General features: G+C 44.6%; 1 protein-coding gene across 2 annotated transcripts in view; it reads left to right on the forward strand.

The window, feature by feature from the left end:
* Positions 1-17,082, forward strand: part of usp34 (ubiquitin specific peptidase 34) — a 58,363-nt gene that overhangs the window by 33,679 nt on the left and 7,602 nt on the right. The window contains exons 26-64 of one of the 2 annotated variants that reach the window (XM_071503622.1): positions 508-658; positions 761-861; positions 1,018-1,233; positions 1,327-1,452; positions 1,749-1,871; positions 2,221-2,304; positions 2,403-2,489; positions 2,680-2,880; positions 2,968-3,050; positions 3,143-3,183; positions 3,307-3,431; positions 4,012-4,164; positions 5,017-5,121; positions 5,262-5,356; positions 5,906-6,210; positions 7,461-7,624; positions 7,721-7,786; positions 8,458-8,604; positions 8,980-9,036; positions 10,038-10,115; positions 10,212-10,306; positions 10,423-10,595; positions 11,070-11,220; positions 11,336-11,414; positions 11,490-11,543; positions 11,631-11,726; positions 11,803-11,867; positions 11,957-12,032; positions 12,534-12,581; positions 13,416-13,481; positions 13,619-13,699; positions 13,837-13,922; positions 14,486-14,654; positions 15,123-15,197; positions 15,356-15,507; positions 15,596-15,749; positions 15,917-15,961; positions 16,390-16,494; positions 16,715-16,862. In XM_071503622.1, the coding sequence (XP_071359723.1) occupies positions 508-658; positions 761-861; positions 1,018-1,233; positions 1,327-1,452; positions 1,749-1,871; positions 2,221-2,304; positions 2,403-2,489; positions 2,680-2,880; positions 2,968-3,050; positions 3,143-3,183; positions 3,307-3,431; positions 4,012-4,164; positions 5,017-5,121; positions 5,262-5,356; positions 5,906-6,210; positions 7,461-7,624; positions 7,721-7,786; positions 8,458-8,604; positions 8,980-9,036; positions 10,038-10,115; positions 10,212-10,306; positions 10,423-10,595; positions 11,070-11,220; positions 11,336-11,414; positions 11,490-11,543; positions 11,631-11,726; positions 11,803-11,867; positions 11,957-12,032; positions 12,534-12,581; positions 13,416-13,481; positions 13,619-13,699; positions 13,837-13,922; positions 14,486-14,654; positions 15,123-15,197; positions 15,356-15,507; positions 15,596-15,749; positions 15,917-15,961; positions 16,390-16,494; positions 16,715-16,862 (4,426 nt within the window). The remainder of the gene's footprint in view (positions 1-507; positions 659-760; positions 862-1,017; positions 1,234-1,326; positions 1,453-1,748; positions 1,872-2,220; positions 2,305-2,402; positions 2,490-2,679; positions 2,881-2,967; positions 3,051-3,142; positions 3,184-3,306; positions 3,432-4,011; positions 4,165-5,016; positions 5,122-5,261; positions 5,357-5,905; positions 6,211-7,460; positions 7,625-7,720; positions 7,787-8,457; positions 8,605-8,979; positions 9,037-10,037; positions 10,116-10,211; positions 10,307-10,422; positions 10,596-11,069; positions 11,221-11,335; positions 11,415-11,489; positions 11,544-11,630; positions 11,727-11,802; positions 11,868-11,956; positions 12,033-12,533; positions 12,582-13,415; positions 13,482-13,618; positions 13,700-13,836; positions 13,923-14,485; positions 14,655-15,122; positions 15,198-15,355; positions 15,508-15,595; positions 15,750-15,916; positions 15,962-16,389; positions 16,495-16,714; positions 16,863-17,082) is intronic. The other variant, XM_071503624.1, reaches the window with a different exon arrangement.

The following is a 17,082-nucleotide window of genomic DNA, read 5'->3' on the forward strand; positions in this document are numbered from 1 at the left end:
TTTTTTGTTTCTATGGACACTTTCTCAGGCACAACATAGATCAGATGGTGATTATCTGAGTTGAGGCTTGATTTTGAAATGAAGCTGCACTTTATGAGCCTGAGTTTTCTCTTTGAAACAACATAGTTGTGTGTAGTTTTGTGTTAAGATGCTATTAAACAGTGGTTTTTGAAATATACACCTTCATTAATTTGGTGATTTATTTTACATTTAGATATGTCCTAGAAGAAGCTTTTGTCTTTAGAGGAAAAATAAACTTTTAATCGCAATTAATTAGTTAATTTTTTTTAATTGATTGACAGCCCTACCTGAAAGGCTTTTTAGCAACAGATAAAATGTAACAAGTTCAATGGAAAAGTTTCAGGCTGAAATTATTTTACGGGTCCCACATTGTCTAGGTTTTATTTTTATTTATTTGATTTAAGCAAAACTTTAATCGAATTTAAATGTCACTCATCACGTGAGTGGATCCAGCTCCGGTTCATGTTTCCGTTGTGGTTTTTGCAGATGACCATCGAGATGTACCCCAGTGACCAGGTGGCGGACCTGCGGGCTGAGGTGACCCACTGGTACGAGAACCTGCAGAAGGAGCAGATGAACCAGCAGGCTCAGCTGCAGGAGTTCGGTCAGAGCAGCCGGCAGACGGGAGACTTCCCAGGTGAAGCCTCGCAGCCTCAGACTGTCAGCGGTGCCTCCACGTTTAAAGCTGTTTCAAAAGCTTCTGTGAGCTTGTGTGTGATGATGTGGATGTGTCCTGCAGGCGGCTTGATGGGACCTGTCAGGATGATCTCCTCCGGCCACGAGCTGACCACAGACTACGATGAGAAGACACTGCATGAGCTGGGCTTCAAAGACATGCAGGTAACAGCTGGTTTCTGTCCTGGGTTCAGCTGAGAACTGAGAACTGTTTGTTTTAGTGTTGATCTGTTGTCATGTTACTGGCAGCAGATTAAGTAACAACTGTTACAACTCAGTGAAGATGAACAACACGGATGATTCATCTGTGTTTGCTCCCAGATGGTGTTTGTGTCTCTCGGAGCTCCGCGGAGAGAGAGGAAGGGGGAGGGCATCCAGCTGCCGGCCTCCTGTCTGCCTCCCCCTCAGAAGGAGCACATCCCCATGCTGCTGCTCCTACAGGAGCCTCACCTCACCACGCTGTTCGACCTGCTGGAGATGCTGGCCTGCTTCAAACCGCCCAGCCCCAGCACCGAAAAGGTCCACGAGAGCCCCGAGGTGGGTGTCAGTGACCGAGGAGACTCAGTGACTTATAATGTGAACAACAGAATTATAACATATATATAAAACAACTGTATATTCTTCATGTAGAGTGCACGGTGCGAGGAGCTTCACCTGCACGCAGAGAATCTGTCTCGGCGGGTTTGGGAGCTGCTGATGCTTCTTCCTACGTGTCCAAAGATGCTGCAGGCCTTCCAGAACATCTCAGACGACACGGTCAGTGTAACCAACAACTTTTCCTTTTTTGTGCATCAGATTTATTCTGTTTAACCCTGTTAAATCATTAGAAACCACATTGATATAGTAAAAAATTGATAACGATAAGAAAACTGTGAATATATATTTAAAGTTACTGATTTTGAAATAAAAACTAAGTTTAAAAAAAAAAAAAAAAAAGCAAAGATTCATTAGAGTTGCACCAACATTAAATAATCACACAGAGAGAAGAGGAAAGAGATCAATTTATAATTAATTTCTCATGAGGTTTTTTTTGTGTGTGTGTGTGTGTGTAGAACGGGGAGGGTCTGTGCTGGAAGGAGCTGCTGAGGATTAAAAGTCCTCACAAGCTGCTGTACGCACTTGAGATCATCGAGGCTCTGGGCAAACCCAACCGACGCATCCACAGGGAGTCCACCGTAAGAGACGCGCTGCGTAATATTTTAAAAACTCTGCCTTTATATAAAATCATTTGCCATTTGTTTTGTAGTTTTCTTAAGTTTTGAACAACACAACGTCAGAGAAAACAAAAAGAGGAGCAGAAAAACAAGAAGTTCAGTCGAGAACTGAGTTTAATGACATGAAAATAAGAATTTTTTTTAATGATTTTTCAATCCAGAAAACAACTGTATTCATGTTAAAGGTCCCGTGTTTTATTTGAAGTGTTGATATCCATAAGAAGATATAAGTTATCATTTATACATCAATCACTGATACAGCTTCACTGGTGTGTCTGTGTATCTGTGGCGTGTGTGTGTGTGTTTGCAGGGCAGCTACAGTGATCTGTATCCAGACTCAGACGACTCCAGTGAGGATCAGATAGAAAACAGCAAGAACACCTGGAGCTGCAAGGTACACCTGAGCGCACACCAACACCAGCTCCACTGAGATCTCATTAATTGTGCGGTGGTTGTAGTTGATGTTTGTGTTCCTCTCGCTCTCTCTGGAAGTTTGTTTCATCTGGAGGTCTCCAGCTGCTCCTGGAGATCTTCAACTCCGGCATCCTGGAGCCCAAAGACCAGGAGTCCTGGACTGTGGTGAGACAGCTTAAGTCCCTCTGAGTGTAACTTTCATAGAATAGATTATTGGTGAGTTTACACATTTTGATGTGGGAGCTGTTTGTTTTGCCTGTTTCTGAAGAAAGGTGAAAGGTGTGATGGAGGAAGTTGAAGTTGATCTGACACAGTGAGTAAAATCTGCTTCACTGAGTGTGTGGTTTCCTCTCAGTGGCTGCTGGACTGCCTGGCCTGCCTGCTGAAGCTGATCTGCCAGTTTGCTGTGGACCCCGCAGACCTGGACCTGGCCTACCACGACGTCTTCTCCTGGTCCGGCCTTGCCGACAGCCAGCGGAAACGGGCGTGGCCGGGCAAATCCCGCAAGTCCACTGTGGATCATGGGAAAGGGCTGCACATCCCTCGGCTGACTGAGGTAAAGCTTCCACCAGCTGGAGCAACAGTGAGCTGATGTTGAGGAGCTCTGCAGCAGCGATTAACTTGTCTGGGGTTTGGTTTGCAGGTGTTCCTCAGCCTCGTCCAAGGCACCAACCTCATCCAGCGTTTGATCAACGTGGCCTACACCTATGACAACCTTGCTCACAGGTGACGGATCAAACTAATCCTGAAGAAAAACTTCAACTCTTTCATAAAGTGGCATCAAAATACCAACATCTGTTTTTGTGTTTGTTGTGCAGAGTTCTGAAGGCTCAGTCTGACCACAGGTCCCGACATGAAGGTGAGAAATTATTAATATTTACATATCCTCAGGCGGTGAAATGTAAACTGACCTTTTGCAGAAAAGGAAAACGATCAAAGTCGTTATGTTGAGCTGCAGCGTGACTCTGGTGTTTGTCTGCAGTGACTCACTACTCCATGTGGCTGCTGGTGAGCTGGGCTCACTGCTCCTCCACGGTGAAGTCCAGTCTGGCCGACAGCGACCACCTCCACGACTGGCTGAAGAAACTCACCCTGCTGGTGCCTGAGGTGAGTCCCGCAGTGGTGGTTAAATCATCTTCTTCACCCATGAACACATTATACAATAATTCAATCTGCACAAATACTGTTGTTCAAGAACAAGTTGTGGATTAATCTTGTTAAACAGATGAGATGATGAATGATGTGTTAATCAGTCATTTTGTTTCCTTTGCACAGAGCCAGGCTAGTTGTATGCTAAGCTAAGCTAATTGGCTGTAGAGACATGAGAGTGTGCATGAAAGCAAAAAAGCATATTTCTCTCTGAACTGTTCTTTTAAACCAGACATTTTATTGAGGGAGTGCTTGATGCGCAGGAGCAGGTGCACTGCACACAAGCTAATAATGTGATACCTGAAGAATTCAGTCCAAACAGGCCAATGAGATGCTTTAAATTAGCATCATATTGTCAGTGGTCGTAATAACAAGCAGAAGAAAATAACGTCTGAAACTAGATTCTGCTTCATCTTCATGTGACTTGAGTTTAAAGTTACAGAAATGAGTACCAGCTAAACTTTGACCAACTGTAGATGTGAGCGTCACCCTATGTTTCCATCAGCTTGTCGTAACGTTGTGTTGCTGTTGTTGTCAGCCGGCAGTGAGACACGAAGCCTGTAACGGCCTCTACAAGCTCTCTCTGTCGGGTCTGGAGGGAGGAGAGTCCATCAACAGGTCCTTCCTGCTGCTCGCCGCCTCCACGCTGCTCAAGTTCCTGCCTGACGCTCAGGCCCTCAAACCACTGAGGGTGGGTGACTCTCTCACACACACACACACACACACACACACACACACACACACACACACACACACACACACACACACACACACACACACACACAGTCGAACCCAAATTGATCCTCCAAGAACAAAATACACATCACACATACAAGGGAAACTTGTTTGCAGGCTACACTCTGTGTCAGAAGTCCTCAGGGACGATGATCTGACTCAATTTGAGCTCTGCTACAGTGAAACCAGTTTGTTTCTGTGAGACGTTGTCCCTCTGCTGGGGTTAATGCTGGAGACACTGGGACACACTCACCTCCCCCTTCATCTGAAAACAGACAGTGTTGAGTCATAGCAGGTGACATCCGATCTTTACTACACTCAGACTGATGTTACTGACTTAAAGCTCCCATCCAGTCTAAAGGTTTTTAAAGCTCCACACAGTCTAAAGGTAGATGTCCATGTGTTTGTGATTATAAAGCAGGTCTAGGTTCTATATTAATACTGTGAAAGTATCAAAGCCTCAGTCCACAGAGAAATGCACACAGCCTGTATTCAGAAACTGAGCCTTAAAACCAGCCGTCAGGACTTCTGGAACTTTGTGATGTCACAGCTAAGCAGACACTGAAGAGATGCTCAGATCCTCTCTTCTGATTGGCTGACTGACCTGTTGTTACTAGAGCTCCAGAGAGAAGCCTGAGAGAGGAGATGTAAAACTACACTGAGATGGTTTTTGGTTATTAAAACCACAGATATATCTTCTGATGGAGATCAACAGGTTGAAGAGGTTAAAATATGGAGCTTTCATTTTATAATGATGCTCCTCACTTTGCCATAAACACAGGAATTTGATCAGAACGTGTCTCTGCAGGTGGAGGACTACGAGGAGGAGCCTCTGCTGAGGACGGGCTGTAAGGAATATTTCTGGCTCCTGTGTAAACTCATCGACAACATCCACGTTAAAGACGCCAGCCAGGTGGGAGCCACAGACCACAGCACCGACAATCACACTGATCTGTTTTCAGCCAATCGAGTCCATTGGTTATTGATTTGTTGGTAGTGTTGTTCTGATGCTTCATTGAGCTGTTGCTAGCATTGGTCTGTTTGAACTCACAGAAGGTCTCTCCCTCTCTGTCGCTGGCCGGATCGATGCAGACCACCCTGCTGGACCTGGACGCTCTCGCTCGACATCTCGCCGACTGCATCAGGAGGTCAGACAGTGAAAGACTCAGCACAAACCTGGTCTTAAAATGTGTTTTGGGTTTTTTTTGTAGGTTTGGTAGGTTAGATTTCTCATGGCCTTTGCTCTTATTGTGAAACAAATGTTTATGTTTATAATAATAATAATAATATTATAATAAATAATAATAAATGTTGTGAAACATTTGACCTTTTATCAAAGAAAGTAGGAGCTCCTGTGATTTGGATATTGCATGTGGTCATATTACAATTTTCCTTATATTTAATTTAATTGTGCAGCTCCATTTATAATTTTCTTAACAAAGTTACAAAGTGTTTACCAAAAAAAGTAAAACCAGATAAAAGAAAAGGCCAAAGTACCTGAACACAATTCTTTTTTTAAGAGAGCTGTTGTGTTTACCACTATTGGTTTTCTTGGTTTTCTTGTCCATGAAACAAAATCACGAGGAGCCGCAGAACTCTGATCTGATCTGATGAGAAATGAGCTTGTAGGGGAAGTTGTTTGCAGTGTGGAAGTTTCCTGTGAACTCGGTGTGACCTCATGTTCCTCTGACCTCCAGCCGTGAGATCCTGGACCAGCAGGACGGGACGATTGAGGACGACGGGCTGACGGGCCTCCTGCGTCTCGCCACCAGCGTCCTCAAACACAAGCCGCCCTACAAGTTCTCCCGTGAGGGGCAGGAGTTCCTGCGGGACGTCCACAACCTCCTCTTCCTCCTGCCCAGCCTGGCCGATCGCGCTCAGCCCAAGTGCAAGTCCCACGCTGCCCGGGCCGCTGCCTACGACCTGCTGGTGGAGACGGTGAAGGGCTCGGTGGAGAACTACCGGCTCCTCCACAACTGGGTCATGTCGCAGCACATGCAGGGTGAGGATGCCAGCTGCTGCTTTTTGATTGGTCTGTTTGTTAATAGGTGAAGCAGCCCTAAGAAAACAGAGCTGGCAGCACAGAAACTCTCTGGAGTCAGGAAACTATCAGACCTATTATCGGGGTTATAGGTCTGATAGTTTCCCTGAGAGCTTTGATTCTTAATATACGGAGGATTTTTCTAACCAACTTTACAACTGTTATTACTTTCAGGTGCTGATCCCACGTCAGGTTTAATTAGTTTAAAGTGATGAAAACATTTATTCTAGAAGTCATTAAACTTCAGAATAAAAGACATTTAAAGCTACATTGACTGATTTGTGGCCACTACAGCAGGCAGCAGAAAAACACGAAACAAAGCTGACAGATACACGGCCAACGTTTATTATAGGAAATGTTCATTTTACACATCCACCAGACACAGAGCAACATTATAATTTACTTGAAGTGATGTTTCCATTCAACTGCTTAATGTTAGTCCAGCATTCATCTGGTTATTAACCAGAGACGGGGCCTTTGCCTTCAGGAGATCAAACTCAGGACTCACTCTGTTTTATTTCACTTCTTACAACACATTTTTATAAAAAGCTATTATTGTGTGATGTCTTTTTAATTTCCTTTACATTTTACTTGGTTTTGTGTGGATGTTTTTATATCTGACGCTCTGCAGGCTACACTCTGTGTCAGAAGTCCTGAAGGACGATGATCTGACTCAATTTGAGCTGCTACAGTGAAATCAGTCTGTTTCTGTGAGACGTTGTCCCTCAGGTGGGATGAGTGCTGGAGAGACTGAACACACTAGAGTTTGACATTTATGAATGAGGTTCTTCATGCTGTAATAATTAATTAGTTGTGGGACCTCTGGGGCAAAAGGAACTACACAAAAAAGCTCTTATGACTTGTTAGAAAAAGTTGCTGTTTCTTCAGTTTTGGTTTGGTCTCGACAACCTACTGAGAAAAGTATCTGTCAGCAGCTGGGGCCAGTTGCCCAAAGCACCTTGAGTTTTCTACTTAAGTATGAATTTCCCCTGAGCTGAGGGAGCTACTCAAGGTCGTTGCACAGAATCATAAAGGCTTCCTTAGTAAAGGAAAAACATTACGGCATTTACAGCAATGCAAGAGATTTTATCACCGGTCATCGTCTCTCAGAGTTGGCCTGTGGAAAGAAATGGCAGAAGAAAATGAAAACCACCAGCAGTGCTGTGATCATCTTCTTCTTCTCATCCCCATCCTCATCCTCCTCCCTGCAGCCTCTCATGCTCCGTACAAGTGGGACTACTGGCCCCATGACGATGTCCGGGCCGAGTGTCGCTTCGTGGGTCTGACCAACCTGGGAGCGACCTGCTACCTGGCCTCCACCATCCAGCAGCTCTACATGATCCCCGAGGCCCGCCAGGCCGTCTTCACTGCCAAGGTCAGTACCTGCAGCTTTTCTGTTTCACTAAAACATCTCTCAGATTCAGAGCAGCGTGTGGAGTCTCATCCTGTGTATGTCTGTGTGTGTGTGCAGTACGCTGAGGATATCAAACACAAGACCACGCTGCTGGAGCTGCAGAAGATGTTCACATATCTCATGGTGAGTTCATTGGTACATCTCTCATTTTACTTACAGCCCCTCCCACTTTGTATTTTAACAACACAAACACACAAGTGAGCTTTTCTTCATCATCTTGTAGATTCACGTAAATGGAGCCTGTTGCGTTAACGTGTGTATAATTAAAACGTTATTACTTTAAAGGAGCTATTTGTTGTTTTGGTGTTGCAACATAACTTATGGTAGTGTTAGCAGCTGTTTACTTACCAGACTCAGCACAGGTTCCCAACATCGTTGTGTTTACAATACAGGAAGTTATAATATGCCCCAGTAGCTACTTCTTCAGGGTAGACTGGACGCTATATGGTCCAGCTGGATTGGGGTTAGCATGTTAGCATGCTTTCCACCTCTGTTTTCCACCTCTGGAGTTTGATGTTTCTTCTGGACTGGTAAGTAAACAGCTGGTAATGCTAACATCATGTAGAAATAGCAAAAACTTAACTAAATGGCTCCTCTGACATCAGATAAACAAAACAAACAAACTAAATGGGTAAATACCCATTTGTGAGTTAGAGGTTTGCAGATGTTTACTTCTGTGGTTTTATGAAGTGCACCCTGCAGACAGTTTGATGACTGTGTTGTGAGTCTGAATGAACCTTGCAGCTGTGACATCATTAAACTTGTCCTCTCAAACTCCTCCTTCATCTGCTCAGGAGAGTGAGAGGAAAGCATACAACCCCCGGCCCTTCTGCAAAACCTACACCATGGACAAACAGCCTCTCAACACCGGAGAGCAGAAGGACATGACCGAGTTCTTCACCGACCTCATCACCAAGATAGAGGAGATGTCCCAGGAGCTGGTAAACACACACAGCTCCACACAAATCACACTTCAGTCTCAGACGGTTTACTACTACCTCCTGCAGGATAATGTTCCAAGTCACAAAGATAAAGTCGTCTCAAACTGGTTTCATGAACATGACAGTGAGGTCAGTGAACTTCAGTGGTCTCCAGACCTGGATCCAGTAGAACACCTTCAGGATGTGGTAAAACAGGAGACTGGCAGTGTCTCCTGAACCACCCAGTGTTAGTGAGGTGTAGTTATCCAGTTACAACAGGAGCCAGTGATCAAAAACTCTATTTAACAGCATCAATAATAGTTCAACACAGGGACAAGTTGAGGTCTGAATAAAAATGTGAATCAGCCGTATTAATTCATGTGTCTTTACCCTCAGAAAAACACAGTGAAGACTCTGTTTGGAGGCGTCATCACCAACAACGTGGTCTCTTTGGTGAGTGTGAGGAGATTGCTTTCATTTGAAATGAGGAATATTGAATTTGAAAGTGAAGATTTCTTTTTTTAATTGAATTATCTTCACCTCTAATTTTCTGAGGAGCCGTCACGTGGGCTCACCTGGCAGAGAACGTACCACTTACACCCTTTAAACCAAAATTAGCAGGTGTAAGTGAGTTTTTTTTAAACGTGGGTAAACCTGCCAACGGACTCCTTTTACACACAATGTCACCACATGCAGTTAGAGCACACACACCGATGCAGGGGAGAGAAAATCAGCTGCTATTGATGTGAGATGCTTCAGTCAGTGATTGTGTGTTTTTAAAACTTATTTCGGGGCTGCAGCTCACTCCTGGAGCTGATAAATACCTGCAGAGTCATTCGACCTGGGTGTGAATCCAGATTATATCCTTCTCCATTGCTGACAAAATCCTGATGTTAGTGGGTCTTAGTGGGTTTTTTGACCCGTGGAAAAGGGGCTTTACTCTTAGTCCTGACTGCAGCGGCCCGGGTTCAAGTCCACCCGGGGCCCTTTGCTACATCTGATCCCCTCTGTCTGCCCCAAACTTCCTGTCACTGTCTCACATTAAAGGCAAAAAACTGCCCCCAAAAAATTCTGAATACCATAAAGAAGCTGTCACCCTCCAAACACACTTCTTTATGGTCTCTAACATGTTTATTTTTTAAATATTTTTGCTTCTATTTATCCTTTCAAGTATTTTTATCACTTATTATTCCTGTGATTATTTACATCATATAATATTAATTTATTTTTTAATCAGTGATAAATATTACTGGCTCTCCTCTTATGTTGTATTCTTATTCTTATTTCAGGAACTGAATCATAACATTGACACAGTACATGACGTGTGTAGTTAACATCTTCAGGATGTGTTTTCTAAATTTAGAGCGAAGTGGCTGAGTTGAAGCTGAGCTGATGGCGAATTGTGACTGTTGTTGTGACGGTTTGACCGAAGCTTCACTGTGTCTGTCCTGCAGGACTGTGACCACGTCAGTCAGACCGCCGAGGAGTTTTACACCGTCAGGTGTCAAGTAGCAGATATGAAGAACATCTACGTGAGTAAACAACACACAGCAGTGTCAGCTGTGAAACATCCGAAGCCTTTTCACTCTCATCACTCACTTCATGTTCTGCTGCGGTCATCTCCTCAGGAGTCTCTGGATGAGGTGACCATCAAAGACACGCTGGAGGGCGACAACATGTACACCTGCTCCCAGTGTGGCAAGAAGGTCCGCGCAGAGAAAAGGTCAGAACTAAATAAGCTCTTGGATCTGTTCGGTTACAGCATCGTGTTTAAAAAATGTCTCCTGTTGAAATGTTGTGATTGGACACATTGTCTGTCCCGCTTCCCTCCTCCCTCAGGGCTTGTTTCAAGAAGCTGCCACGCATCCTGAGCTTCAACACCATGCGGTACACCTTCAACATGGTGACGATGATGAAGGAGAAGGTCAACACCCACTTTTCCTTCCCTCTGCGGCTTGACATGACGCCGTACACCGAGGACTTCCTCATGGGAAAAGGAGAGCGGAAAGAGGGTGAGTCCACGTCGCACACCTGTAGTGCCTCTGACACATTTCCTTCTTTTTACTCCTAAAAACCAACAGAAACAATGGTGAGACAGCAAAGTGTCAGTCATGGGAAGCAGCAGGAATTATGGGAATTAAAAAAAAATAGCTAGCACTTTCTGTAGTATACTATATGTACCCCAAATACCTCAGATCTATACTACGGTCGACGGCACAATTTACCAACGTTCCCTGATCAGGTGATCAGGGGCCCCACTTAGGGGGATTTGGGGCAGCAGCAGTGCACAGTAGAGTGTCTTTATAGCAGGTTTAAGGGAGTTTATAGTTGTCATTGCAAAATGTGCCACTGTGAGGGGCCATCAGGGGCCTCTTTTCCCTGTGGGGGCCACAAATATCTGTCTTCAGATGAAAGTTTTCTCAACAACACAGAACCTGTCGGACCCTCGGTAGATTTCTGGTCTGAGTTTGGTCTTCGTGCTGCAGGTTTCCGGGAAGAGGGCGAGGCAAAGGTCACGGAGAGCTATGAATACGACCTCATCGGCGTCACAGTGCACACGGGCACGGCAGACGGCGGCCACTACTACAGCTTCATCAGAGACATCGTCAACCCCCACGCCTACAAGAACAACAAGTGGTGAGAGAGGAAACGTGTTAGAGCAGAGCTGATGGTTGATGTTCACGTCTTTACGACTGACGTCTCAGACTCAGACGCTTGTAGCTGTGAATAAAACAAACAAACCCTCCGGCAGGTACCTGTTCAATGACGCAGAGGTGAAGCCCTTCGACTCGGCCCAGCTGGCCTCAGAGTGCTTCGGAGGAGAGATGACGGTAGGAGCTGCAGGCGGAGGAGAAGTCACAAGACTCCGTGTGTCTTCGATTCACTGACTTCATTTTATCTTTCAGACTAAAACCTACGACTCCGTCACTGACAAGTTCATGGATTTCTCCTTTGAGAAGGTGAGGACGGTTTTTAATCCCACCCTCTGTGTCACATCGTATCTGCTCTTGACGGTACCAGTTAAACTTGTTTGGTCGTCGTTGCAGACACACAGTGCCTACATGCTCTTCTACAAGAGGGTGGAGCTGGAGGAGGAGAACGGGAAGGACTTCAGCTTCGACGTGTCTCCTGATCTGCTGGAGGTATTTCTGCTCTCTTTAAGTTATTTAAGATATAACTCTACATCTAACCCCTCTAACGTGTTTGTTTCTCTTCCAGTGGATCTGGCACGACAACATGCAGTTCCTCCAGGACAAGAACATATTTGAACACACCTACTTCGGGTGAGAATGAAATCTGCTGCCTTATATAATATATTTATATTTGTAATTGTGTAGAGTTTCAGTTGTATTAACTGTCTTGTTTTTTTTAGTTTTATGTGGCAGCTCTGCAGCAGCATCCCCAGCACTCTACCAGATCCTAAAGCCGTCTCCCTCATGACCGCCAAGGTGAGAAAACTTTATTTTATTTGTTTATTTGATCGGGACAATTCTTGTTAATGAACATCTGCACAAAATACACAATATAAACATGTTGTATCGTAGCTAAAAGCATTTACATCCTTAGTGGTTAGTCAGTAACATGAAACCAAAACATTACACTACTACAAATATGAAGTACACAAATGCGCTTTGCTGTGCGTTGAGTTAAGTGACCACAGATCTGGTTTGACTTAAGCCAGTGTTTGAGATGTGTCCTGAAGGGGATGTGAAGGACACTCCTTATTGTAAGTGGTGAACCATTCCAGTGTTTATGTCCCTTTACTAAAGCATTTTACCTTAAATAGTTTTTAAGTTTTTAAAACATAACCGAGATTTAACAGAAAGTGAATTTAATACAAACTTTGGACATGAAAACCTCAAAAAACTTCCTCTGAACTTGAAAACTTCTGCTGTCACTGTGCAGGAATAAATGAACGAGCCTGACGTGAACTTTCTTTTCATTTCCAGCTCAGCACATCATTTGTCCTCGAGACCTTCATTCACTCCAAGGAGAAGGTAATTCACCCGTTATTTGATTTTATCCCCTGGAGATGAACGACAGCTCTGAAGCCTTGTTATTAAGCCTTGTTAGGCCCAAACCCCTCAGTTTATTACTAGACAGAGTGAGAGAAGATGATCGTACTCGACAGCAGGAAAAAAAAAAAAGAACAAAAGGCTGATGGGCCAAAAGTAGCAAAAAGAACAGAAGCCAGTTGGACCGGACCACAATGGGTCGTAGCACCAACAGTCACCCAACAGACTGCGGGTTCACCAGATCCATCACTAAACACTAAAAGAGAGAGACAGAGACATGACATCACCGTGACATCACCCGCTGGTTCACAGAGCCTCCAGTTTGTAATTTGTCCGTCGCCATCTTGGTTTTCTGAAACCAGAAGAAACTATATTTGGAGGAGAAGGTGGAGCTGAGGAGGATTGAGGGGTGGAGCTTACCTGCTCTGTGTGGTACAGTCTGTCAATCACACAGTGGCCCCGCCCTAATGAATCCACTGCTTTATGGTCTATTTTCCTCTAAATGGACCATAATTTAAAAACTGAACATCATGTTGTTTTGTAGAAGACTTGAAACTAGAGACTGAGACATAAACTCATCAGGAAAATGTTTCCTGAGGTAATAAATCAGTGAGAAGTACAGACATTTTCTCATAGACTTCAATATAATCAGACTCTGTTTACAGCCAGTGGAGTCGCCCCCCGATGGTCGGTAGAGAGATGGAGCTTTAAGGCTCTTCAGGATCAGATTCACTGTTCAGACCTGGTGTTAGTGCTCAGTGGTGTGTGTGTTTGTGTGTGTGTCTCCTCTGAAGTGTGTGTCTGTTGTGTCTCCAGCCCACCATGCTGCAGTGGATCGAACTCCTGACCAAACAGTTCAACAACAGCCAGGCGGCCTGCGAGGTTTGATCCCAGCTTTAACTCTGACTTCACCTCAGTGCTGCGGGGTTGTGTTGTTGTTGTTGTTGTTGTTGTTGTTCTCATGTTCACTGTTTGTGTGTCTGTCTCCATGTTCGTTGTGGCCTGTGTTTCTGCCTCAGTGGTTTCTGGATCGGATGGCTGATGACAACTGGTGGCCGATGCAGATCCTGATCAAGTGTCCCAATCAGATCGTCAGACAGGTGAGTTCATGATCAATATTCCCCCTGTTCCTTCGTTTATCCTGCTGAGCTTCTCCCCACAGGTGTAAAGGTCAAAGGTCAAAGTTCCACCTTCACATTGTCTCCTGTTGTTGATCTTCTCTGCCTTTGTCTTCCAGATGTTCCAGAGGTTGTGTATTCATGTCATCCAGAGGCTGCGGCCAGTTCATGCTCACCTCTACCTGCAGCCCGGCATGGAGGATGGGTACGTCACTCCTGATTGATCGGATGTGCAGCTTCCTTAATCCTGAACTAAAACAGTTTTCTAAGATAAACCTGGACCGATATTTGTTAATGTGGAACATCACAATATTTTTCTTAATATAGAAAAAATACAATAATATAATTATGTCTTATTAAAAAAAAAACAACTCCTGAAACATATAATACAAGAAAAAAAACTTTCCTCTGTGATAATATTGTATTCAGTGATATTTGGGCTCAACTGTATCAATATATTAAATTTTGTGCATCACCCAAAACATTGACCAGTCCAGTATTCTCCACCTTCTTCTGAAAGTAATCAGTCAGATCCACTGACTAACAGGAAGTCAGTTTCTTTTTGCCATTAGAGGTGTGCAGCACAATCAGACGTTGTTGTGTTGGTGAAATCAGATGGCGACAGAGACTCAGACAGGAGCTGTGTGTCACTCAGAGTCTGTCACGCTGGACTCTGAGAAAGATCTGTGGCTCCACATGACCTGACCCTGCTCTGTGTGACCGTGTCCTCAAAACCTCTTCTCTCTTTGGCTTTTGCTCGCGCCTCAGCTCTGACGACATGGACGGTCCAGTGGAGGACATCGGCAGCCGGTCCTGTGTCACGCGCTTCGTTAAGACCCTGCTGTCCATCATGGAGCATGGCGTGAAGCCGCACAGCAAACACCTGACGGAGTACTTCGCCTTTCTCTATGAGTTCGCCAAGATGGGAGAGGAGGAGGTGAGTCTGGACATCACGACATGTCAGTCCTGTCGGATGAGGAACCTCCTCGTGATTGAACTGTTGTCTTTAATCGAGTTCTTCTTCCTGCACAGAGCGACTGCCTTTGACTTAGAAACATTACAGACATTTTAAAAGGACCAGTGTGGAGGATTTAAGGGGATCTAATAATGTTCATCATCATGTTTTCATTAGTGTTTAATCACTGGACACTAAGAGTTGTTGAGTTTTCATGAGCTCAGAATGAGATGCATTCAGGTGGTTGCAGTCTGCAACCTCACCACTAGATGGCACCAAATCCTCCACACTGGTCCTTTAAAAAGTCAAACAATGCTGCATGTATAATGATGATGTGATTGTCTGTCTGTGTTTTTTATTTCTGGCACATCATTTTACTTTGAAAGAGTCAGTGGACGTTGTCACTGTTTAAAAGGTTAAAGGTGAAGTTAGTATCGACTGTGTCCACAGAGTCAGTTCCTGTTGTCACTGCAAGCTATCTCCATCATGGTGCATTTCTACATGGGAACCAAAGGCCCTGAGAATGTGAGTTCACACACACCTGTTGTGTATTTTTACTACAAAGTATTTGTCAGTGTTTTTTGTCTTAATGGAACTTAGTCCAGTGTATTCAGTGATAGATGACATGTAGTTAACGTGACTGTGAGGAGGAACAGGGGAAATGATGAGTGTGTGTCCCTCAGCCTCAGGTGGAGGTGCTGTCAGAGGAGGAGGGAGAGGAGGAGGACGAAGAGGAGGACATCTTGTCTCTGGCGGAGGAGAAGTATCGTCCTGCAGCTCTGGAGAAGATGATCGCCCTCATCGCTCTGCTGGTGGAGCAGTCGCGCTCTGAGAGGTACGAGTACGGGACACAGCCGGTGGAGACAGTGTTTTGCTCTGCAGGTCATTGAAAGCAGCACTGATGGTGTGTCCTCTCTGTCCAGACACCTGACTCTGTCCCAGAGCGACATGGCGGCGCTGACCGGAGGGAAAGGCTTCCCTTTCCTCTTCCAGCACATCAGAGACGGCATCAACATCCGACAGACCTGCAACCTCATCTTCAGCCTCTGTCGCTATAACAACCGCCTGGCCGAGCATGTAGGTTCATCACAGACACAGGAAACAGGTTGGGGGTTGAGAGAGGGTTTCGCTTTGTGTTATCGTGTTACAGCAAACAGCAGCAGGAAGTAAAGGGGATATTTCTCTCATATTGAACATGAAATTAATGTGAGATAAATTTCCTGACTGTTGTTTTCTCTCTGCAGATCGTGTCGATGCTCTTCACCTCCATCGCCAAGCTGACTCCAGAGGTGAGGCTTCACTCAGATCACCACAACTCTGCCTGTAGTTTTCAGACGAAAAAAAACACACACACAACAAATTTCATGTCAATATTCAGCCACACAGACAGTTTTAGTTTTATTTGCTCATTCTTCAGAAAATGAATCAGAGTCAGGTTTTTGTTCTGAACAGCAGATAAAATGTAAAGAAAGTCAAAGCAAATACTGCAGGTCAACTTAAACATAATACATACATAATATATATAATATATAATAATAAAATGTTTGCAATAAAAAAAGAAATATAAACATAATACAGAGATGTACAAGGCTGTATGAATGGGATGGACGCCTGAGGGTGATTAACGCCTCCTTGGAGTCATGGATTATGACACTAGATGATGATGATGATCTGTTTTATTATTGATTTCTCTGTTTTTTATCTTGTCGTCCACCAGGCTGCCAATCCTTTCTTCAAGCTGCTGACGATGTTGATGGAGTTTGCAGGCGGACCTCCGGGGATGCCCTCCTTTGCTTCCTACATCCTGCAGAGGATCTGGGAGGTAAACTGATCCTGAACCAGACCACAGCACTGGATTCAGCACAGACTCATTATGACTGTGAGGGACAGAGCTAGTGATCAAGCCTGTAGAGCTCAGAGAGCCAGATGCTCCAGGTGTTGAAACACAAGCACAGACGCAGATCATGTGTAAAGATAAAACTCTTCTCACCTCGCACGTGTGAAATGTGATCATTGAACACTTCCTGTCTGCTTCCTGTCAGGTGATCGAGTACAACCCGTCCCAGTGTCTGGACTGGTTGGCTGTCCAGACTCCCAGGAACAAACTGGCCCACAGCTGGGTCCTGCAGAACATGGAGAACTGGGTGGAGCGTTTCCTGCTGGCACACAACTACCCCCGAGTCCGCACATGTAATAACCCCGAGTTTCTACTCAGCGTCTCCCAACAGCTGCTTGAATCTGATAAGAACTCTGATCAATTTCATCAAAGCTGTTTGTTTGTTTTTTTTTAATAAGAACCATTTAAGTCTTGTAATAATGAAAATAAAGGACAACATGGAGGAAAAAGTGATTTACATAAATAAAACAGATCATTTTCAACAGTTAAATTATTTATTCCTCACAGTTCAGC

This window comes from Trachinotus anak, unplaced genomic scaffold (genome assembly GCF_046630095.1).
Source record: "Trachinotus anak isolate AG129_WGS33_773 ecotype Australia unplaced genomic scaffold, CSIRO_AGI_Tana_v1 ptg000019l, whole genome shotgun sequence".
NCBI lineage: Eukaryota > Metazoa > Chordata > Actinopteri > Carangiformes > Carangidae > Trachinotus > Trachinotus anak.